Here is a 24,663-nt window from a genome sequence, read left to right as displayed (position 1 = left end):
AGATGGAAAGAATATTTTGAAAGCCTGATGAATGGTAATAGAGAGAGCAGAGCAGCTGAAAATGGAAAAGCAGCTGGGGTTAATGAGGTGTATGCAGAGATGCTTAAGTGTAGTGGAGAGAGTGGAATGAGGTACTTGTTGGAGATACGTAAGAAGGCATGGATGAGTGAAACTGTGCCTGCAAAGGGAAAAAGGCTGTGATTGTACCCCTGTACAAAAGTAAAGGTGAGCGAAGTGAGTGCAAGAATTATCGTGGCATAAGTTTATTGAGTGTGGTATGGAAGGTATATGGAAGAATTATTATAGAGAAAGAGAGATATCAGAAGTCCTAGTGAGTGAAGAACAGGGTGGCTTTAGGAGTGGCAGAGGATGTGTGGATCAAATATTTGCAGTGAGACAGATAGCAAAGAAGGCTTGTGAGAAGGACCATAAGGTGTTTATAGCATTCATGAATCTGGAAAAAGCATAAGACAAAGTAGACAGAGAGGGATTGTGGAAAGTTTTGTGCATGTATGGTGTAGATGGTAAGCTGCTTGGTGCTGTCAAGAATTTTTATGATGGTAACAAAGTGTGTGTATGGGTTAATGGGCATCTAAGTGAGTGGTTCACGATAGGTGTGGGCATGCGACAAGGTTGTGTGATGTCCCCATGGCTGTTCAATATATATATGGACGGGGTGATGACAGAAGTAAAAACACGAGTAATGAAGAGAGGGATGGCGTTGGTAATGAATGGTGATAGATGGACTATCTCAAATTTGTTGTATGCTGATGATGCAGTACTGCTTGCAAGTACAGGCCAAGAACTTGGTAGGGAAGTGCAGAGTTTTGCTGATGTCTGTGAGCATCGAGCCTTGAGAGTAAATGTAGAGAAGAGTAAAGTGATGGTTAATGAGAGAGAAGGTGACTCCCAGTGTGAGGTCACAGTGAATGGAGAGAGACTGGAACTGGTGAGAGAGTTCAAATACTTGGGTACAGCGATAGAAAAGAGAGGAAAATGTGCAAAAGAAGTTGAAAGTAGAGTAACACAAGGAAGAAAAGTAGATGGTGCAATGAAGGTCTTGATAAGAAACAGAGGCTTGAGTGTTGCAGCTGCACGAGGCTTACATGAAGGAGTGTTAGTGCCAACTTTAACATATGGATGTGAGACTATGGTGTGGCATGAAAATGAAAAGTCATGAGTAAGAGCTGTGGAGATGGGACTGCTGAGGAATGTATGTGGAGTACAGAGGGTGGATAGGATACGAAATAATGTGATTCGTGAAAGGTGTGGAGTGAAGAAGTCAGTGGACACCAGAATCGAAGAGTGTCCTGAGATGGTATAGTTATATGGAAAGAATGGTTAACAACAAAGTGGTGAAAAAGGTATACCCAAGCGAATATGAAGGAAGGAGGAGGCGAGGTAGGCCAAGGAGAAGATGGAGAGATATGGTGGATGAGTGTTTCAGGAAGAGAGGTTTGGAAGTTCGTGAGGCTAGGGAACTGACAGGAGATTGAGCTGGCTGGATAAATGTTGTGAGGGCAAGTGCATGATCAGGGATTTTGGCACCCCTTGTGAGCACGGCAGCGTCCGGATTGACTCAATCGGATACATTTGTGTGAAGCTGCAGAATGTGGTGAATGTTTTTGGCATATCCGGTAGAGCCAGGATTCCGGGGGCTTGAATGATGAGTGAATGGAAGTGTGGCCTATTTGATTTGGGCAAGTTTGTGCTGTCTGGATGTTGCTACTCCTCACCCTGCCCTTGGATGGGAAAAGAGGTCCGGATGATGATGAATAATGATGATGATGATCTTTTCTGCTCATAAAATCATTTTTCTTTAACTAGGTTCTTCCTACTCTTTCTCCTCTCCCCTCCTCAAGACTTGTATTTATTTTCTTACAACTTAAAAAGTACTGTTCTGTCTTCCATTTAACAGTATCTTTCTCCTCTCTACCTTCAGTTTCCCTCCCTCCCTACTTCCTTCATATCTGACATTATCTACTCTCTCTCTCAATTTCAGTACTGTGCAGAATTGTGCTATTTAGCTAAGCATTACATCTGCTCTATCTCACCTCCATCCTGTCATCATCATAGGTCTCTGGTACCCCTGCCAGCTGTTGTGCTGTCCTTAAAGAGGTGGCCACTGTAGAAGTCCTAGTTAGAGAGGAAAGCAGGACTGGTCACCAATGTACCCTATAACTGCTAGGACAGTGGCATTACTGAAATAGTCTAGTGGTATCAACAATAAAATTGTTTGGTGGTGGTGGTAAGATTATAATCATGTGGAAGTAGAAGAAATAAATGTAAAAAGTAATAATCCTGAAGGGGAAATCATGACAAATTATAACTCCCAAAGGTAAAGAGATCTCCCATGTGACAGACAAACTTCTCTCCACTAACCTATACTCGCTATGTGAGCAGTAGTGATGAAACAGGCATTGCTCTGAAGGGTTGGGCCTACACTCCTCACTTCTGTAATAACCAGTCTCGTAGGCTGGAGCTGCTACGTATTCCTGCAGGCAAGTATTTATAAAGGATTTTAACCACTTTTCACAAAAAAGAAGTCTAGTAATTCATTATTTTTGGTTTTGTTCTGTTGTTTTTCATTAATGAATTTTGACATTAAAAAAATCTCTACTGCAACTCATTACTGTCAGTTAGAAGTTTGTTTTGTCATATTTTTCACTTTAACCCCTTCAACCTGAATGTCTTTTATCTTATTCTTGCAATCTGCAGACACCTTTATTCAACTTAGGGGATTTGTGAAGGCTCTTTCAAATCCTTTAAGTCCCAAAAGTTGTTCTTGTTTTGACTGAAATCTGGTGATGGCATGAATAACAGTGTGTTGCTGGACTGAAGAGAATAACCCCTTCAGCAACAAGATGCTTTTCAAACTGAAGGAGTTAAATACAGTTACCCCTTCATACACACAGTCTCAAAGTGCACAAATTCATAGTGCATAATGGCTACAGGCTTAACCAAGAACACCATGTCCATGAAAAAAGGATGTCGAGTGCATGGTTCTGTAATTATTTGTAGTAGCTGTGGATCAGTGGGTTAAAGTGCTCCGCTCTGGCTGAAGGGTCGGAGGTTCAAGTCCACCCAAGGGTCACTGGTAGACATCAGGAGGGGTATCCGGTCATAAAGTGCTACATACTCCAAACCTAAGTCCTTGACCCAGAGGCAACACCTTAGCCCTTATGGAAAAGAAAGGGGATATGGTGTTCTATCTATCTATTGCCAGACGCCTCAATCCCGTTCGGGGTGACCACAAACAAATCGCCTCCATGTCGCAGTCCCCCGCCATTTCACTGCCCTGCTCCCAACTCACACCCCCCTCTCTCATATACCTCTCCACCCCATCTCTCCATCTAATCCTCGGCCTCCCCCTCCCTCTCCTCCCCTCCACCTCACTCACATACACTCTCTTTGTCAGTCTTTCACCCTCCATCCTCTCCACATGGCCAAACCACCTCAGTGTATTCCTCATAACGCTTCCTATCACATCCACATCCACACCACAACACTCCTTTATAACCTCATTTGTCAGCCTGTCTCTCCATATGACTTCACAAGCTCCTCTTAAATAACTCATTTCCACTACTCTCATTCTTGCCTTGTGTCCTTCCAACAACGTCCAAGCTTCACTTCCATACATTAGAGTTGGTATCACAATTCTGTCATGTAGTAACTTTCTCACTTCTATGCTCACTTCCCTGTTTCTTATCACTGCTTTCAGGGAACCAGCAACCTTTCTTCCCTGCTTTACCCTTTCAAGCACTTCACCCTCCAAACCTCCATCCTTACTCATCACACTACCCAAGTACTTAAACGTACTCACATTTTCCAATTCCTCACCATCCAACGTCACTGTACATTCACTGACTTCACCTCTCTCAAAGATCATCACTTTACTCTTCCCTACATTCACCTTTAGATTCCGTTTCTTACACACTCTCCCAAACTCATCCACCAAGCCTTGCAGCTCCCCTACATCTTCACTCAACAACACAGTACCATCTGCAAACAACCATACAGGGAGTTTCCAAACACTACCCTCTCTCACCAGGGCCACTCCAACATCCACTACCCTACCTTGTACCTCTTTTATAACCCCATCTACGAGTATGTACAGATTGACCAACCATGAAGACATGACACATCCCTATTTCAACCCAACCTTCAAAGAGAAAAATTCACTCAGTTCACCATCCACACGCACTGCAGCCTTAGCACCATCATACATACTCTTCACAGCATTGAACAACTTCCCATCTACTCCATATATTCTTAATACTTTCCACAATCCCTGTCTATCGACCCTGTCATATGCTTTCTCCAAATCCATGAGAGCCGCATACAACTTCTTTCCCTTCTCTAGAAACTTTTCCACTAAAGATCTAAGAATGAATATCTGATCTACACAACCTCTTCCCTTCCTAAAGCCTCCCTGTTCTTCTCCAACTAATTCCTCTGTTCTTTCTCTAACTCTGTCAATAAGTATCCTACCATACACTTTTCCTATTATACTAAGAAGACAAATGCCCCTATGATTACCACACACTTCTTTTTCCCCTTTTCCTTTGTACAAGGGAATAATTATCAGTACTGGGCAGGTGTGCAAACACTTGCGTAAAGCGCAATTGCCCACCCTTGCGCTAAGGTGATATCATTTGCGCATTGCGCACTGCACGAGACCACGCGCAATTTTGCGCTTGCGCACATGAAAAGGCAGGTGCACAAACGCAAACTTAGTTGCACTTGCACAACTATATTTGCGCTTGCGCACCTGCCTTGGGCACCTGCCCTGTGGATTGCGCACTGCACAATCCAAGGGACACGTGGTCTTCCATGGAACACGCGGTCTTGGGAGCTTCCCACTTGGCTGGACAAGGGATGGGGGAGGCTGGGGCGGGTCGCGAGGGTGTGTTGGTGGGAGGAGGCGGGAGGGAAGGGGGTAGTAGCATTTCTTATTATGCTTCAACAGAGATAATGTATTTTTAATATTTTTTAAATTATTATTATTAGTAAATAATAATAAATATATATTATTTATTAAGATTAGCATATGCAATTCCTTACAAAAACCATTAAAACATATTATTAAAATCAAATATCCACAGCCTAATAATTTATTAGGTCTCTCTCTCTCTCTAATAATTTATTAGGCTGTGGATATTTGATTTAAATACTGTGTTTTCTTGATTTTTTATTTTTTGTAATGAATTACATATGCTATTGTATATCTATATTGAATTATTAAATAAATTGTCTTGACATGACAAGAGAGAGAGAGAGAGATAAAGAGCATTATTCTGAGAGAGAGAGAGAGAGAGAGAGAGAGTAAATACGGGAATGAGAAAGAAGCGTCCCTTTCAGTGAGGAGATAAGGCATAAACTTCGTCCCTCTTCTCTCTCATTCTCCATTCCTTCCCTCCTCTCTCTCTTATTCTCCATTCCCTCCCTCCTCTGTCGGAGAGAGAGAGAGAGAGAGAGAGAGAGAGTAAATACGGGAATGGCAAAGGAGCGTCCCTTTCCGTGAGGAGATAAGACACAAACTTCGTCCCTCTTCTCTCTCTTATTCTCCATTCCTTACCCCCTCTCTCTCTTTTTCTCCATTCTCTCCCTCCTCTGTCGGAGAGAGAGAGAGAGAAAGTAAATACGGGAATGGCAAAGGAGCGTCCCTTTCAGTGAGGAGATTAGGCATAAACTTCGTCCCTCTTCTTTCTCTTATTCTCCATTCCTTCCCTCCTCTCTCTCTTATTCTCCATTTCCTCCCTCCTCTGTCGGAGAGGGAGGGAGGGAGAGAGAGAGAGAGAGAGAGAGAGAGAGAGAGAGTTGATGATACAGTAATCACGTGACCTTTGCCAATGCCTTGATAAATATAGGCTGTTTTTCCCGGACAATGACCTACTGTACCTCAGTCACCGCGGGTGGTGGGCAGGTTGCTAATTTAGTAATTTATTTAATTATACCAATATGTATTTTACAGTAATTCCCACAAATGTATGCAAATGATTTGCGCTAGCTTTGCGACATTGCACAAGCTAAATATTAGATTGTGCACTTGCGCAAATTACAAATAACAGAAAATAATAATAAAAGTAAGTAGTTATGCTGTTTTATTTAAATATCTCAATATTTTTCAGTAATTCCCAAAAACATATGCAAATGGTCTGCGCCTGCACTTTGCGACATTGCACAAGCTAAATATTTGTCAGATTGCGCATTTGCGCAAGGTAGTGAACCGTGGATTGCGCTTTGCGCTTGCGCAAGGTCCTTCTTCGTTTGCGCCGCCCACCACTGATAATTATACCTGACTTCCAATCCTCCAGGACTCTACCTTCCTCCGTGGCCAATCTGCACATCTTCCACATCCATTCTACTACTATCTCTCCCCCATGCTTCAGCATTTCACCACACACTCCATCAATTCCTTGGGCTTTCCCCAATTTAACTTTCTTCATTGCTTCCACAACTTCTATCCTACTGATTTCTTCCTGTCTTCTCACCTCCCTCCTTCTCCCAGCCATTCCCCAGCCACTTATACTCACATTACTTCCATCCTCTATGTTCAACAATTCTTTAAAGTGTTCTCTCCATCTGCTCACTTTTTCTCCCTTCTCCACTAATAATCTACCATTTTTATCTTTCACTCCCCTGCTAACTTCACTTCCACCCTGTCTTAATCTCTTCACCTCTTTCCAGAACATTTTCTTACAGTTCCTCCACTTTACACTCAAATTCCTTCCAAATTCCTCATCCACTCTCTTCTTACTCTATCTTACTAATCTTTTCATCTCTCTCTCTTCCTTTCCACATATAACTCTCTCTTCCGTCTCTCAACTTCTTCCACGCCCCTATTTCTCATCCATTCATTGTATGCTTTCTTCTTTTGTGCCACAGCCTGTCTCACCTTTTCATTCCACCACGCTTTTCCTTGCACCCCCCTCCGTCTTCTCGTCATCCCACACACCACATCACATGCTGCACATATTTCTTCTGTGAATATCCTGGACAAAACATGGTTTAAAAAAAAAAAAAAAAATCTTTAATATCATTGTCTGCTTTACCTCTATATAGTAGGACATATCCTTAGGAAGCATTTCTGTAATGTTTAATTCCCATTTATTGCTTTAAACTTCTTTAATGTCACTGTCTAACCTCAGCTTAACCTCTACACAACAAGCTACGCCCTTTGGAAGCATATCTATAATCCAGCTGGGGACTGAGGGTTTCTAGGAGGCAAGATGGGTTCAGGCTGTAGAGTTAGTTAACACATTAAGTTTACTTTAACTTGGGACAAGGTCATAGTGTTTGTCTCTGGGGATAACAGACTGAACAGAGAGGCTGCTGCAGATCAAGGAGCAAGGACGATGTGAGCTAATGCATGCTTATTGGAGTCTTTATAAACAAACGAAAACATTAAAGGGGCCCATATATGCAGATTTCATATGCACAGATGCCTAGATTAACACTTTGGCCGGCCCCGCACGCATGCCTCGTTACACCCCAAAGTCAGCCAGGGGTTGCCAGGCAGCAAGTAGTTATTCGCAAATGTTTGTATTCTTTTCTTATTTCTGACCTTATTTTTCATGCTACATTATTCATTTTAGTGTCAAATTGTATGAAACCGATTTTTCTATAAGAATATATGCATATAAGGTTGAACAGAATACCAGCATTACCAGTACTATAACAAGATGTACGGTACAACGACGTGAAAAAACATGGGCAGTTTGCATAAACGTTTATATTCTTTCTTTTGTTTTCGATGTAATTTATTGTGCTATTTTATTCATTTTAGTCTCGCTTTGTTCGCAAGTGTTTGTTCTATGATAGTATATGTATGAAATAATGACCAAACAACCATCATCATCATTACAAACACTGTAAGGAAGGCCAGACGTGCTCCATTAACACACTGTCTCATATATATTTAGTGTATACTGAAGCACTAACCATCCACTCGCTTGATGTAGTGCTGCTCTCAGGTGACTGTTCTTTCCTCTCTTCCTTCCACTTATGTCATTCTTTCCTTTATTCTTTCCTCTTTCTTCAGTCTACGGGTGACTCTACACTGAGTGACATGCCAAATGGTTTCCTGTACACCAGGAAACCATTTACTATGCTGGGTGGTAACCATATAACCAAATTATGGAACATGGTGGTTTAGTGGGTAATAAAGGTGCTCCAATTGGATTGAGCCAGTGCAGGTTTATGTCCAAGGGGTGGATGGGGTTTACTGCTCATGTAAAGCCCCTCAGGGATGAGTGAGGCTGGTCACTCTCATCTTTAATGCCAGGACCAACTTGCCTAATCCTGGACTTCTACACTCCTCATGGGGCAACACAGGATTAGATGATGAATAAATGAATGAAATATTATTTATTTATGACAATATTTTGTGTGCTACCAGTACTTCATTCATTTTAGTTGCTAATTGTTCATAAGAGTTTGCTCTACTGTAACGTATGCATTCAAGAATCAACAGAACACAAACTCACTATTACTAACATATTCTATCTATCTATCTATACCCCGACGCCCTAATCCCGCAAAGGGTGGCCGCAGACAAAACGCCTCCAAGTCACTCTGTCACCCACCATTTGACTCCCCTCCCCCCAACTCACACTCCCCCATATACCTCTCAACTCCATCCCTCCACCTCATCCTCAGTCTACCCCTCCCTCTCCCTCCCTCCACCTCACCTACATACACCCTCTTAGTCAGTCTTTCATTCTCCATTCTAACATATTACATACAGCAATTGATAAATATACTGTACAGCATATGCACGCATTACAAAAATAAAGAATCTACTGTATATACAGTATTATACATCTATACTTACTACCCATTGATGTTTGTAGGGCACAGGAAGAATGGGAAGACATTGGCGTGCATTTTAAACCTATTCCCATGAACACTGAACGATGAATGAATTTTTGGATAATGTCATTGGCCAGCTTATGGAAGATTTTTGGATGAAGTAAATAATGTAATCGGCTGGCCAAAGTGTTAACACTTTAGTCACGCATACACAGTAAGCCCTCATTTATCCAGACATATAGAACTAAAGGCATGTCCAGGCAGTGGTAACATCCGGATAATGAACATTATTCCCCTACTATACCTAGACCCTACCTACACTCACCTCCAACCTATACCTAACCTATTTGTACAGTACCTATGCTTAATTTGGCAGTGTTTTCCAGTCATTCAGGCATATTTAGACATCAAAACACACAAAGGAATATCCAAAGCAATGCTAAATACCAAGAAAACCATGCTGGAAAACCACTGAAAAAACAAAAAAACACCCTACCCAAACACTACTGTATGTACCTTACAGTCTATCTATCTATCTATTGCCAGACGCCATAATCCCGTAAGGGGTGGTCATTTGACTTTGAGTTATTGGTTTTACGGGGAGGGGCACTAACCCTCCACCAGCCCACTTGTTGACACGTAGGGAGCACGTATGGGTTGGTTATATGGTTACCACCCAGCGCTGTAAACGGTTTCTTGGCTTACAGGAAACCATTTGGCTTGTCACTCAATGTAAAGCCACCTGTAAAGGAAAGAAGGGCAATAAGAAGTGACAGGAAAGATGGGAGATATGGGAAGAGAGGAGGGCAGGCACAGAAGAAGAATGATAAAGGCTAAGGAAGCCTTTACCCTTCTTACTTTGGCAGTGTTTTCCTGTCATTCTGTCGTATTTTGACATCAAAACATACATAGGATTATCCAAAATAACATTCAAAACCAAGAAAACCATTAAAAAAAAAAAAAGAAAAAAAAAAAAGAAAACCAAACAATGCCCTAGGTGGGGCGTAAATACACCACTGTATGTACAGTATCCCTCCTTATTTTGGCATTGTTTTCAGGTCAATCTGCCTTATTTAAGTAATGCTAGACACCAAGAAAACCATGAAAAAAACACACACACACACACACTGAAAACCAAAAAACACCCAGCCTGTACATGACTGTACATAAAGTACCCCTCCAAATTTTAGTGCTGTTTTCAGGTCAATCTGCCATATTTAGACATCAAAACAGACACATGAATATCCAAAGTAATGTTAAAAGACAAGAAAACCATTAAGAAAAAACACACACTGAAGACCCAAAAACATCCTACCTATACACAACCGTATGTACAGTGGTCCCTCACATTTAGCGATTTATATAATTAGTCTGGTGAAACCATCACTAAATATGATATTGCTAAGTGCAAAATGCACTTTATATGGGAAAAATATCAATTAGTCTGCACTCATCCTCCACCCTTTTGACCCCTGATTTCCTACTTTAAGTCTATCTATCTATTGCCAGACGCCTCAATCCCGTTTGGGATGACCAAGTACTTTAAGTGCTGAAAATAAAACACAATGTATTAGCAATACATTATACAGATACAATACTGTATGGTTTCACTCTCATCTTAAATGTCAGGACCAACTGCCTAGGCCCAGACTCCTACGCTCTTCATGGGGCAACGTAGGATTGGATGATGGATGGATGGATGGAATACTGTACGGTTATACATCTACTCACCAATGAAAAACGCCAAATGCTCGGCACTGTGAGAGAAAAAAAAAAAAGCACCCAAGGTCGCCAGATGCTCAGAACAATTATAACAGTGGAGTTCTGGTGGCGGAAAGGCAACGCATTTCATGTCCCGCATCGCTAAACGCATAAGACAATCGCTAAATGCGCCGGATTAGTACCTTCTCTAACCTACTGCTAAATGTAAAAATTGCTAACTTGAAACACGCTAAATGCTGGGGACCACTGTAAAGTACCCCTCCAAATTCTGACACTGTTTTCTGGTCATTCTGCCATATTTAGACATCAAAACACACACAGGAATATTCGTATTAATGCTAAACACTAAGAAAACCATTAAAAAAAAAAAAAGGAAAACCAAAAAACACCCGACCTATAAACTATTGTATGTACACCACCACTCCTAATTTTGGCTCTGTTTTCTGGTCATTCTGCCATATTGAGACATCAAAACACACATAGGATTAGTCATATTAATGCTAAACATCAAGAAAACAATGCATAACCAACAAAAATCTACAAAAACCTGACAACGGTTTGAAAATCTGTTGTCAGTGACGAGCGATTGTTCCCGGGGCTCAAAAAGAATTCCATGGCCACTGGAAAATGTTATACTCTATTGTACTGGTAAAAATGGTATACCATCACCTTTGCTAGTGTTTATACTGTGAGATAAGCTTATAAAAACACAGAAAACTGAGAAGCAAAAGTACAGAACAGCGAGAATAAAGTGTTCAGGAGTAAAACTTACCTTCTATCTCTCTCTCTCTCTCTCTCTCTCTCTCTCTCTCTCTATAGAGAGAGAGAGAGAGAGAGAGAGAGAGATACAGTATATACACAGATAAAGATATAGATATATAATTTCACACACACACACACACACACACACACACACACACACACACACACACACACACACACACACACACACACACACACACGAGTTTGTGGAAGGGGAGGAAGTGATTAGAAATGTACAGGTGATAAAAGATATAAAAGTGGAGGTACAGGAAGTGTATAAATTACTGGAAACTCAAGATGTAAGGAAAGCCCCAGGACCTGATGGAATTTCTAATTGGGTACTGAAGGAATACAGAGAACAACTGGCGGATAAAATTCACAGTTTAATCATGTTCTCTGGAAGAGGGGAAAGTGCCACAAGAATGGAAGAGGGCAAATGTGGTACCAATTTATAAGGGAGGAAACAGGGAAGAACCCCTGAATTACAGACCAGTGTCTCTAATCAGCATGGTCGCAAAATTGTGCGAGAGATTCCTGAAAGACAGATGGATAAAATATCTAGAAGAGATGAATATTTTGGCTGAATGTCAGTTTGGATTCAGAAGTGGAAGGTCATGTGTTTCTAACTTGTTGAGCTTTTACTCTAGAGCAATTGACGTGGTACAGGAGAGAGATGGTTGGGTGGATTGTGTGTACTTAGACTTAGAGAAGGCCTTTGACAAGGTACCTCATAAGAGACTAATGTGGAAACTTGAATATACAGGAGGACTGAAGGGGAAACTTCTGGAATGGATGAGAGACTTTTAGAGAGACAGACAAATAAGGACAGTAATAAAGGATAGGGTATCTGGATGGAGGGAAGTAACAAGTGGAGTCCCTCAAGGCTTGGTGTTGGCGCCAGTAATGTTCCTGATTTACGTAAATGATATGGTAGATTGAGTGAACAGTTATGCAAGTCTGTTTGCTGATGATGTAAAGATCTTGAGGAAGGTAGAGGTTGAGGAGGATTGTAAAATGCTGCAGGAGGATTTGGATAGGATACATGATTGGAGCCGGACGTGGGAAATGAAATTTAATGTAAAGAAATGTAAACTATTGGAAATGGGTAAAAGTACCAAGAGGCCATCACTGAATTATTTGTTGGGTAATGAATTAATCACAAAAATGAGAGAAGAGAAAGATTTGGGAGTGCTGGTCCAAGACAATTTGTCACAAGAAAGGCACATCAACAAGATAGTTGGAGAGACTTATAAACTCTTGACTAACATAAGAGTAGCATTTCAGTATATGGATGAGGAGATGAAAAAATTGATAGTGGCCATGATCCGCCCCAGGTTAGAATATGCAGCAGTAGTGTGGTCCCCACACAAAAAGAAAGATATTAACAAGATTGAGAGAATACAAAGAACAGCAACCAAGATGGTCCCCAGTCTGGCAGACCTGTCATACAGAGAGAGGCTGGAAAAGCTGGATTTGCGTTCCTTAGAGGAAAGGAGAAAGAGGGGAGACATGATTGCAGTGTTCAGGACCATGGTGGGAGTGGATAAAATTGACAAAGAAGATCTGTTTGTATGGGATGGGAGAGCAACAAGAGGACACGGAATGAAATTAAAAAAGTCAAGCTGCTTGAAGGATATCAAGAAATATAGCTTTCCTTACAGAAGTATAGACTTATGGAATAGCCTGGACAAAGAGATCGTCCAGTCTAGAAACTTAAATGAGTTTAAAGCTAAATTTGACTTACTGAGAATCAGTGACGGAAACCCATGTGCATAGCACATGCTGTGTATATCACAATTAGGTATAGTAGGTAAATACATAAATATCTGGAATGACTTGGATGAAGAGATGGTGCATGAGAAAAACATTCATGTGTGTAAATGTTGACTTGATAAATGTGGATTTGGAGACAGGACAACACGAGCATTGCTCAATTCCTGAATACTACAAATAGGTAAATACAAGCACACATGTACGCACAGGGAGACAAAAATGTCAAAAATGGTGAGGAAATTAATTCAATTAATTAAAATCTTTCCTACCTGAGAGAAGGGGAGCAACCTGTAGCACACAGAGACAGCTGGCACTGGATCATTCTCATCCATATCAATGCTGACCATGTTTTCGAGTCCTGCAGGGGGGTTGGGAAGGCCATGACGGAGACGCCGTTGCACCCCACCTACACACAATGTGGGTGGAATGCGAGTGGATTCGAACACCTTGACTAGACATGTCCCCACCACTGCTACATTTCTGGGGAGGGCCAGGAAGTTAGATGATGTTAGCATGGAAGAAATATCAGTAACTAAGCAGAGGCAAAAGAAGTATCTGCTTGTGACCATGGATGAGTGGAAGAAACATCAGTGTTTGTAATCATTAACCCTTACCAGACAACCAACCATCATTTCATTTCTGGGGAGGAAGAAATGACTGGGTGCCGTAAAAATGGATGACACAGTAGTTTGTGACTGAATACCTGCAATACATAAACCCCCAATACTTCTGTCTTTCAGAAGAAAGAGGGAGTGTCAAGACACACAGGTGGAAGCATGTCTGCAATCATACACCTTCACCAGACATGCTCTCATCACAACTATAATTCTGTGAAGGGGAAGGGGAAGAAGGTCAGGTTAATTTTTGGCAGAACAATCATCATACAATGTTATGCAGGAGAGTCTTAAGAACACATCATATATTTAGTCATTCCCCTTATTTAGTGTAAAACTGGGTTAAGATGATGATGTAGGAGACTTTTAAAGATCTACATGAGTTGCAGTGTGGCAGGAGAGGGTGCTCACCATTCACTCACACCGTTTTCGGTACTGGATGTTCTATCATGAGTTAATGCTATTCTTCAATTCTATCTATCTATCTATTTATAGCCCGACGCCCTAATCCCGCAAAGGGTGGCCGCAGACAAAACGCCTCCAAGTCGCTCTGTCACCCACCATTTGACTACCCTCCTCCCAACTCACCCCCCCCTCCCTCATACACCTCTCAACTCCATCTCTCCATCTCAAAGGGTTCAACTTTGAGGGCTGACTGAGGTTTACCGGCCACAAAAGTGAATGACTAGTCACTGTTCCCTCAATGCCTGAAATGAATATTTTAAGCCCTAACACCTATGCTTCTGATGGGACAATAAAGGGTTGCATGGTTGAGGGATGGATAGAGGGTGTATTTCAACAGCCACAAAATGAAAGTTTAAAGGCTAAATTAGTAACTCTAGGGGCATATCTTTATTGTGGCACAGTATAACATTGTTAATACAGTACATCTAACTCCCCCAAACAATTTCTTTTTCCCTTACAGTCCCTTTTATAATTTCTCCATTAGCCTATCTGTTTTAAGTATGCCATATATTTGCTCCACATTCTGTTCCACTCCACCAACTACCCTTCTCACTTATTCTTCATTAACCCCTTAAACGCGGATCGTCTCGTTTGCGACACTCGGCAAAAAGGACATAACGGCGGATCGTCTCATTTGCGATTCTAGTAAATTTTGAATAACCGCGGGCAAGCAGGCTCCAGCTGGTATTGTCTATCAGTACCACCACCCTCTAGCTACAACTAGCATACTTTACCTTTGTACTACTGACCTCAGTTGTTGCCAAGTATCGCGTTTTCCTCCCGTCCCCCCCCCACCACGGCCCGGCCAGCCTGGCTGTGATACATGGCAGCGCTCTGAGCGCTCAGAACTGTAAATCTGCACTCTCCTCTCACAAGCAGTTTATGCTAATAGGAAACGCTTGTTTCCCCAGTTGTAACACTAGCTTTTTTTCTCATGGTTTGCCCCTGTTTAGCGTCAGTTTACTGCAGGCTTTCAAAGTGACATTATGGCGAGTTCTAGCTCTTCCCAGTCAGTGCAAGCGGCCGACAGGAACGAGAATAAAGTGGCGGGCGTAAGGCAGAATAAAAAGCGCGCCGTGGTGATCTTTTGGGAAGGAATATGATTGAAAATAATGTAGTATACATGTTTTTAGCTGTGAAAATGGAAATGTTTGTTGAGTGACGGGAAGACCGCCGCCACGGTGCATGTCGGCCGTACGCTCCGTTGATTTTAGCCTTATTTTCAGTGCGTATTGTACAAATACGGATTCCAAACTACCTTTACGTTGTAGTATAAAGTTTACTGTGACAGAATGAGGCTGTGGTAGAGGGGAAACCGGGTTGCTGGAGGTGTGAAAGTGAAGATTTGGTTACCCAACTTTGCAAGTCTCCACAAGTCCTTGGGTAGTCCACGAAGGCTCAACACCTGTCTCTGGAGAAAGCTGAATGTAAGTACTATCTGCCATACCAAGTACAATGTTCTAGGGTTAATCTCTGATTTTTGGCTAATATTTTCCTACAGGTACTCAGACCGCGATACAACCCCGCCACTCGGGGGGGATCGACTGTACACGGCAACGTTTAAGGGGTTAAACCCTTCCCACAACAACAGCAGACTATACCATTATAATTTTTACACTCACTTCAAACACCTTTACTCTGGTAGATGGGCACATTCACAGCCATTTTCCATTACACTGGTATCATTCCACCTCATCAAAGTTTTCTTGCAAAATTCCAGCAAACATTTCAATCCACACCCTTTACTAAATAATCTCTGCAAACACTTCATGAACATCTGATGCTTTATCGTTCTTCAATTTCTTCACGGCATTCTTTCTCTCAATGTGGCATTTTCAGGTATCACACTCCTCTGCACACCGCTACAACTAATCATGTTTACTAGCACTTTGAAAGAAAACAAACAAATAAAAAGATTTCTGCATTCTACTTTTCTTGTTATTCCTGCATTTAAAAAAGTTAAGACAGGGAACAAATCATTAGTTTGTGAATCAACATCCAGGTGGTATTACTAAAAGGGTGGCTGGATGAGGAAGTACAGCCAATATGATCCCAGATGACAAACTAAGCCCTACCCCTTCTGTAAGAGTTACAGCTGACAGGCTGGTGCAAATCAGTCCCACTTCATAACGAAGAAATGGCATATTCTAAGTAAGCTTATTCATAATTATCTAGGATAACTATGAGGTATGCTGAGAGGACAGAAGATGACAACTGGGTGTGGAAGATGAGAAGTTTTAAAGTCAGGGGTAGACCTGCAAGAGACTGACCGAAAAAAGACCTGGGACGAGGTCACAGAGTGTGACCTCAGGGATAAGGGACTGAATAGGGAGGCTGCCATAGACTGAGCTGCATGGAAAGCCGCCATTAGGTGACCAAGGCAGACGCAAGCAAGCATGTTGGAGCCTTATAAACGATACGATATAATGATGAGCAGAATAATACTGTAGTTTTATAGGTGGCTTTACATTAAGTGACAAGCCAAATGGTTTCCTGTAAGCCAAGAAACCATTTACAACGCTGGGTGGTAACCATATAACCAAACCATACGTGCTCCCTATGTGTCAACAAGTGGGTTGGTGGAGGGTTAGTGCCCCTCCCCGTAAAACGACTAACTCAAAGTCAAATGGCCACCCCTTATGGGATTATGGCGTCTGGCAATAGGTAGATAGATAGAATTTTAAGAAAATATCTTCTTTACCTCTGAACTTGTCACATTTTCTTTGGTCAGAATTTTAGATAAGCTTATTTAGAATACTTCATGCTGCCTGACAATAGCCAATCAACTGTAACTTTACAAATGGGAAAGGCCTCTCTTCTACAGCTGATTTAAAGCTAGCTATACTGTACTATGCTGGTGCAAGGCTCAAATGATCGAAGTCTATCCAAGAAGCTTAAATTGGAATAACTAAGTTGAAAAGAAGGCATTTGACAGAGGCAAAAAATTCCTATGATAGACTGAAGCGATGCAGTGAACACTTGCCTGTGGTGTGCCTGGTAGCCATACACTCTGATGACAATAACCACATTGGTGTTGATGATGACGCGGTCCTGGTTAAGCTGCAGTTTGCATCTGATGGGACAAAGTTTTACAGCAGTCATCTAATATTTTCTGTGCGAATGAATACACTGCTTACCAAACCCATCACTAAGATGAAATCTTTTTTGTCTTATTCCTGCTACTGCACCTAAAGATCTATCTCCTCTTAAATCTATTGTCAATAACACACCCACTCATCTTTTTACTAAAAAAAAAATCAAACTAAATAGGCATCTATCAACCTTAAGTCTTCTCTCTATATTTTCTCTCTATATCATGTATATTTAGGCACTTCTTTGTGTTAAAACTATGCATTACTAATGAGCAACTTCCTTTCTTGATACATGATCTTCAGTTCCGGTTCAAAATACAGTTTGCTCGCCTGGTTAGCAAGCTCAGAGTGCGTGAATCGCAATGTGTGCAAGTGATCAAAAATCATACCCAGAAACTTTGAATGCGCGAGTTTACCTCACAGAACGCGAGGTAGAGGCAAGGAGTGGCTCACAACCGCCATTTTCCATTAGTACGAGACCCCCCCTCCTACACAGAACGCGTCCATCATCAAGTGTTATGCTGATGCGCAGAAATTCCTGGGGCATTCTACTGCGCATCTTGGGGTAGGAGGTGGCGGATCCGCTCTCTCCAGTTAACCTGTCGTGTACAACGTCTGGCGTTTTTTTGCTGCTCCATCCTGGCCTGTACTTCACCGCACCATGCCTCCAGCCCCAAGAGTTAAGAAACTTCTGACACACACAACCAAGTTAGAGATTATCAAGATGAAGGAGGAGGGACAAGGAAACATCGCTATCGAGAAAGCCATGGGACCGGTTGAATCGACAGTGAGGACTGTTTGGAAGAACCGCGATGCCATCAGGGCACTTGTGAAGACGAATGGTGCATCTGAGCTTGACGGCTGTTCCCGCATGGGAAATTGTGCGATGATACTTATGGAATGGTATCTTGCCACCTACATTATGAGAAAGGAGAAGGAAGGTGTACCACTGAATGGCATACAGTATTTATTCGGAACCAAGCCCAGCTATTTTACAAGGCAGCATCTCGCAAGTTAAATGTGGAGAAACCTTTCAAGGCATCGGTTGGATGGCTGCACCGGTTTTTGAAACGCAAGGAACTCTGTCACATTAAACTGTCTGATGAACATGCCTCTGCTGACGAGCTGGCCGTGAGAGAGTATCCCGCAATATTTAGAGCGCTAATTGAAGAAGGACAGTACACCAAGGACCAGATCTACAACGTCGACGAAACGTCGTTTTACTTCAAGGCCAAGCCCAAAACGATTTACATTGTTAGAAAACAGAAACAAGCCCCTGGTCAAAAGCTCCAGAACTGTAAGATGACGGCAATGTTCACTGTAAACCTGTCTGGGAGCCACAAGATGAGACCAGTTGTTATACACAAAACTTCACACCCAAGGTGCTACAAAAACCTTACGAACATGGACACAAGTGGGTTGTACTGGTACAAATCAGCATTTGGTTGGATGATCGTGAACATTATGGCAGACTGGTTAATGAAGTACTGCATCCTCGATGTCAAGGCCAAGTGTCGGGAACTTGACACTCCATTTAAGATGCTCCATGTGCTGGACAAAGCACCAAGTCACCCTCCTTACCTAGAAGATCTGCACAAGGATTGTCGTGTTGTGTTTCTGCCACCCCAGATGACGTCACTCGTGCAGCACCTGGATCAAGAACTGATCGCCAATGTCAAGCACTTCTACCACAAGCAACTATACAGCTACCTACACAGGAATACTGACACACAAGAAGAGCTTCATGCCCTACAAGAAGATCACAACAAAGACCTCGATGAGGCAGGTGCTCCTGTATCATCTCTGCCAGCAGCTGTATCCCGATCCGCCACACCTGACATGACTGTTGAGGCATTTTGGCATCGTTTCTCAGTGAAGGATGCAGTTAACTTTCTCCTACAAGCCTGGCACCAGATTACACCTGCAACAGTCAACCATGCGTGGCGACTGCTCATGCCTCACTTATGCCCAGAGCACAAGACGTCCATTCAAGCACTAGCCATGGCTGAGGCAGCAACACTGACAGCAACGCAAGCTGTACCAAAGTTTCAGGAAGTTACGTTGGCGGACATACGAGAAGTGAATGCTGCTACTGAGGAACAGCCTCCCGAGGAAGTCTTGCAAAGGATAGACGAGGCTGACGCAGAGCCTGACACCAAGCAGTCAAGTTGAGGAGCCTTGTGTGATGGAGGGCAGGACTGAGCTGTGTATGTCAAGAATAAGCAAGATCCTTGCTGCTGGATAAGCTCAAGGAAGAGGTGAAGGAACATGAAGTGAGCAACCTAAGAATGGAAGAGGTTCTCAGTGGTATCGACAAACTCTTCCATTTCTACACAGACAGGCACAGGCAAGAAATAAAAAGGAGGAGACAGACGCTAATAACAAGTTACACACAGCGGGCTCAAGTTAGTGACAGTGAGGAACCAGGGACATCGTCTGATCCTGTTCCTGTTGAGGATGAAGAGGATGCAATGTCAGATTTGTCAGCACTGGACTTCGAGGGGTTTATGGCCGAAGTGAGCGAGTTAGAAACTCCTGGGGAAGGTACTCAGGAGGAGTCTGTGGAGGGAAGTGTTGGTGTGGCAGGAGGAGTGGCAGGGGGTGCGGCACTGTAAGTGCTGCCGCGCCTCGGAACCCCCGTTATTTAAGTCAATCAGGCCTGTTGTCTATTGTTGTTAAGGTGACTGCCCATATTTTTGTTACTGTGGCTATATCTGTAGTACAATGTCTGTAAAATTTGACCTTTATTATGTCTCTAAGGGCCAAAAAAGGTCCAGGTATGAGGGGGTACTGCCCATATGTAATTTTTCCCATAAGATTATGTATTCTCAGTGCACGAATTCACACTGTGCAAGGTCGGGGACTGCCCAATTTCTCGCGCACTGTGCGTGAGAACTGTGATTTCCTGGCACATCAAAATGATCCTACTACAACATCTACTGTATCAACTCTCATTCACATCACCTATCACAAACAGTAACTCTTGGGCATATGTTCAGTCACTACTCAGCTCATTCCAAAATTTGTCATTCTCTTTCACATCTCTCAGTCATCTGGTGCACAGCTGTTACAGCAACCAAAACTACTTTCACCTGAACTGACAGTGACTGTATATCTAATATGACAATATTTTGGAAAAATGGTTGTGTGTTTGCAAAGGATGGATTTGTGAATGAAAGTGAAAAGGCCTCCACCATGACCATCAGTTATGTCTGTGCTGACATGTGAACAGTATCTGATGTGTGGGGTCTTGGATGTGTAGGTAAGCTTTATTTCTTGAGATGTGTAATGTGTTAAGTTGTCTCTCAAGAGTTATGACAATTTTCTCTCCACCTGACTTCAGTCAATGGGACAGCGATTGTCATTAATACGGGTAGTGAAGGAAAAATAGCTGTGGGAAGATTGGTGATATGTTTATGGGACAGTGCATAACTTAATACATTAAGGAATTCTATTGTTTTATTTACCCCTCTCTTTCTTAAACTGCATAGATAGTTCCAAACAACGAGACTCCAAAACATGACATTTTTCCAACTTTTCTAGACATTAACATTCATTCATTCATTCATCATCTAATCCAGTGTTGCCCACAAGGCATGTAGGAGAACCGGGGTTAGGCAAGTTGGTCCTGATATTTAAGAAGAGAATGACCAGCCTCACTCATCCCTGAGTGGCACTGCATGAGCAGTAAATCCCAACCACCATTTGGATATAAACCTGCACCGGCTCAATCCGACTGGAGCACCTTAACTGCCCACTAAACCACCAGGTGCCATACTTTGGTTATATGGTTACCACCCACCATTGTAAATGGTTGGTTTCTTGGTGTACAGGAAACCATTTGGCTTGCCACTCTGTGCAGAGTCATCCATAGACAGAAGGAAGAAGAAAGAATGAGGGAAAGAAAGACAGAAGAGGAAGGATGGAAAGAAGGAAGGTAGAGAGGAAAGGACAGGCACATGAGAGCGGCACAACATCAAGTGAGTATTTCAGAATAAAATTTAAACTCATTTCATATCCATGTCATGACATAACAGGAGGAAATTTAATTCCATTACTCTATTCTTCTCAGGTCAGCTTACACAGATGACCCTAATCAGACTAGTTTCCTTTAGTCATCCTCAATGAAAATGCAAATCATCAAGGCCATTCTCTATCTCAGAGGTACCATTACATTAAAATCTCGATATAACGGACTTCAATAGACCAATTGTAATTCCCTTTTATCGGATTCGAGGAGCTACCGGACTACATTCCTATACTGTATATTGGAAAAAGTCCGATAAAGGCAGAACCAGACCAGACTGCCTGACCACTTCAGCAATGTTTACCACAAAAAGGTAAACAAAAGACATGTTTATCAGTGCACAGTACAGTATTTATAAATATTATATACCATTTGATTAATGTAGTGAAGTTATAAAACAGTACAGTACCACAATGGTAGTCAAAACAGTTTAAAAACTGCTCATGCGATTCGAACTAATATCTGATATATCAGAAAAGGTCCGGATTTGCAGGGGGAAGTCCGGATGTCGCTTTTATCAGAATTTCACATTTTTTGGCATGGTTTGGGCCCCAAACAGTCCGTTATAGTGAGGTCTTACTGTACTTACATTGACTAATATGTTTCACAGGGCTTCCAAAACTATTCCTAAGTTAAGAATGCACAAACAATAATTGATACACAAGTCACTAAGAATAAAGTGTGTAAACAAATACTGGTAACTTAATGAATCCCATCACCATGACTTATTTATTCACAGAACTTCCTTCTTACCACTTTTACAATTATACTGTATTTCACTATTACAATAAGGTGGAGTTTTATCTGAGGCAAGGCATGAGTAAGCATCAATACGTGGTTATGGAGAGGCTCATTTTAACACCCGAGTTTTGTAACAGAGACTTCCTTTATAATGCGTATCTACTCATAAGTTTCACCCACAATGTAACTTCAATGTAACCATTTTGGTGCCCTGTCTCCCTAAAGTTCTGCGGGCTGGACAGCTGATCTCTTTTGACTGTCACACTTCTGGAAACCTTTATATACAGTACCTAACAGTAAAACTTTTATCTTGTCCTGTCTGATAGCATCAAGTCTTGTAGGTGCCATACCCTCTCCAACTAAAACCAGGAAAGCATCATGTAACCTCCCTCTTATAAGAGCTGAACATGACTTTTTATTGTCAACATGTTCACCCTGAAGCAATTCATTAACTTACCTGTCTGGTTCAATCCCCACCCAACCCTTTAAGCAATTTCTCAGATCTTTTTATTAGCATCCTTCCATCTTATTTCCTTCTTTTGCCTTGGATGTAGGCAGCGTACAATGCCTATGTGCTTGGGTAGCAGTTTTCCATGCTTCTATGGCTGCTTTTCTGGACTCTACATACTGCTGAAGACATATGGTGCAGCTGGCCCACCAATAAACCTACTGTGCTCTTCATCAGTCACAGCTGGGTTATCTCCTCCTTTATCCCTCCCTCTCTGTCCCTTCATTCAGCCCGAGGTCAGGAGGCAATGAAAGTGGGTGTGAAGAATGGAGTTCTAGTTTGTCTACAGTGACTTGTCTTACAGGTTCCTGAAATTTGAAAGCAGGGCAGAAACCGTTTGTCGTACGATGTGTGGATGCTAACTGGCAGTGCATGCACCCTTTGTCTGTCAGTGCATCAAGTAGCATTGTGCAGGGTGGATGCATCTGATGCATGTGTGTGTTTTTATCGCTGTTTGAGTTAGTTTGTGAATTTTATTTCAAAAATGGAGTATGTGAAAGAGCAACATGTGTGCATCAAGTTTTGTGTGAAACTTAGGAAGAATGTGGTACGAATTCATAACATACAAAAAACATGCACTTGATGACAATGCTTCGGGGGTTACACAAACCTATGACTGGTTTATGTGATTTAAGAATGGACAAAAGTCAACGAATGATGATGCATGTTCTGGTCGCCCAGTTCAGATCCTGACAATGTGACCAAAATTCGCGCAACCATCTTTGAAGATTGCAGAAGGACAATTCACAATGTTTGCGGCATTGTTAGCCTATTGTATGGAACTTGCCAGCGCATTTTGTCTGGCGATGTGAGGCAAAAATGTCCAGACATGTGGTGCACAGACAAATGGGTGCTTCAACATGACAATGCACCCACACACACAGCCCTTGTTGTTTAGCAGTTTTTCCCACAAAAAAACATGCTGGTTGTCCTCCACTCCCCGTATTCACCAGATTTGGCCCCCTGTGATTTTTTCTTATTTCCGAAAATGAAAATCCAGCTGAAAGGACTTAGATTTGACACCATCAAGTAGATCCAGGAGAAAATTGCAGAAGGTCCTGAACAGGCTGATGCTCTAGGACTTCCACAACGTGTTCCAATCATGGGAGAAGTGCTGGGATGGATGTCTGCATGTCCAAGGAACCTACTCTGAGGGGGATGGTGGCAATCAGGACTTGATATAAGTATTTTCTTTTTTTGGTCAAATTTCGGAAAATTTTGGGTAGCACTTTGAAGATGGGTTCTGTGGCTCTGGTGCCTGTTCGGCAGCTGATGCCAACCTCATCAGGCTGACGGTCACTGTCTCAACAAATGTGTATGTTGTGTAATTAAAAAGAGTTCAATCTGTGATGCTTTGGTGTGGATGCCATTAGCAATGAGTAGTAAAAAGCTTATGTTATGTGTTCGAAGCAGTTTGTGTTGTAGGTGTAGTGTTTGTGTGCAGGGGCTGGGTTGTGGTGGCAAGGGTTGTGTAAGTACAGGGGTTGTTGGAGGGAGTGGAGGCAACTGTGTCTGGTGTGAAAGGAGTAGTGCTGGTGGAGGTGTAAAATACCCACGTGATACAGTGTTGTCAAATAGCTGTATATACAGTCCATGTGATGTGGATCCTTTCTCTGCAAGAGCAGCGCTGGACAGATCTGGGTGTTCACTGTTCATAATGTGAACAGGGCAAATTGAGCAAATGCACACAAATTTCTTGGTTATTGCACATCACTGGTACTGAACATGGCGCATGATAATGAATTCACAGAACCTACGGGATATATCCTATTTAGTATCAGGCACTCCAAGTGCAAGCCCAAATTATCCCTTTTATCACAATTTATACAATTTATGGTAGGTATCAGAAACACACATAGGCACAGGTTAATAGAAAGTGATGAAATGAGCACATTAAGGATGAAACACATACCACAGAGACCTGAGATGGGCTTGAGGTAAGAGGTTCTGAGGGCAGGGGGTGAAGAGTTAGTGGTCACCACCTGGAATTAACTCTTTTAAGTATGGTCTCATCTTTGAATCCCTGAAAGCCATCATAAACTACTGACACTGCATTATCACCATCATCAGATACCAGCTTAAGCATGCGATAATGATGTTTCAGAGATGGGGAGGGGGAGGTGACACTATAATGGCAGGAATGTG

The 24,663-nt window shown here is 42.2% G+C and overlaps 1 protein-coding gene across 1 annotated transcript in view; it reads right to left on the bottom strand.

Moving 5' to 3' along the window:
- The window catches only part of LOC145411660 (uncharacterized), a 148,029-nt gene that overhangs the window by 56,775 nt on the left and 66,591 nt on the right, over positions 1–24,663 (bottom strand). Inside the window, exons 7-10 of the mRNA XM_080281665.1 lie at positions 17,134–17,223; positions 13,341–13,551; positions 2,383–2,495; positions 2,055–2,136 (exon numbers count right to left, since the gene is read on the bottom strand). Coding sequence (XP_080137791.1) covers positions 2,055–2,136; positions 2,383–2,495; positions 13,341–13,551; positions 17,134–17,223 — 496 coding nt within the window. The remainder of the gene's footprint in view (positions 1–2,054; positions 2,137–2,382; positions 2,496–13,340; positions 13,552–17,133; positions 17,224–24,663) is intronic.

Source organism: Coenobita brevimanus, chromosome 90 (genome assembly GCF_032717465.1).
Source record: "Coenobita brevimanus isolate Jiangsu-jjx chromosome 90, ASM3271746v2, whole genome shotgun sequence".
Taxonomy (NCBI): domain Eukaryota; kingdom Metazoa; phylum Arthropoda; class Malacostraca; order Decapoda; family Coenobitidae; genus Coenobita; species Coenobita brevimanus.
The sequence above is the reverse complement of the archived record's forward strand: the minus strand, read 5'-3'. Positions and strand labels throughout refer to the sequence as shown.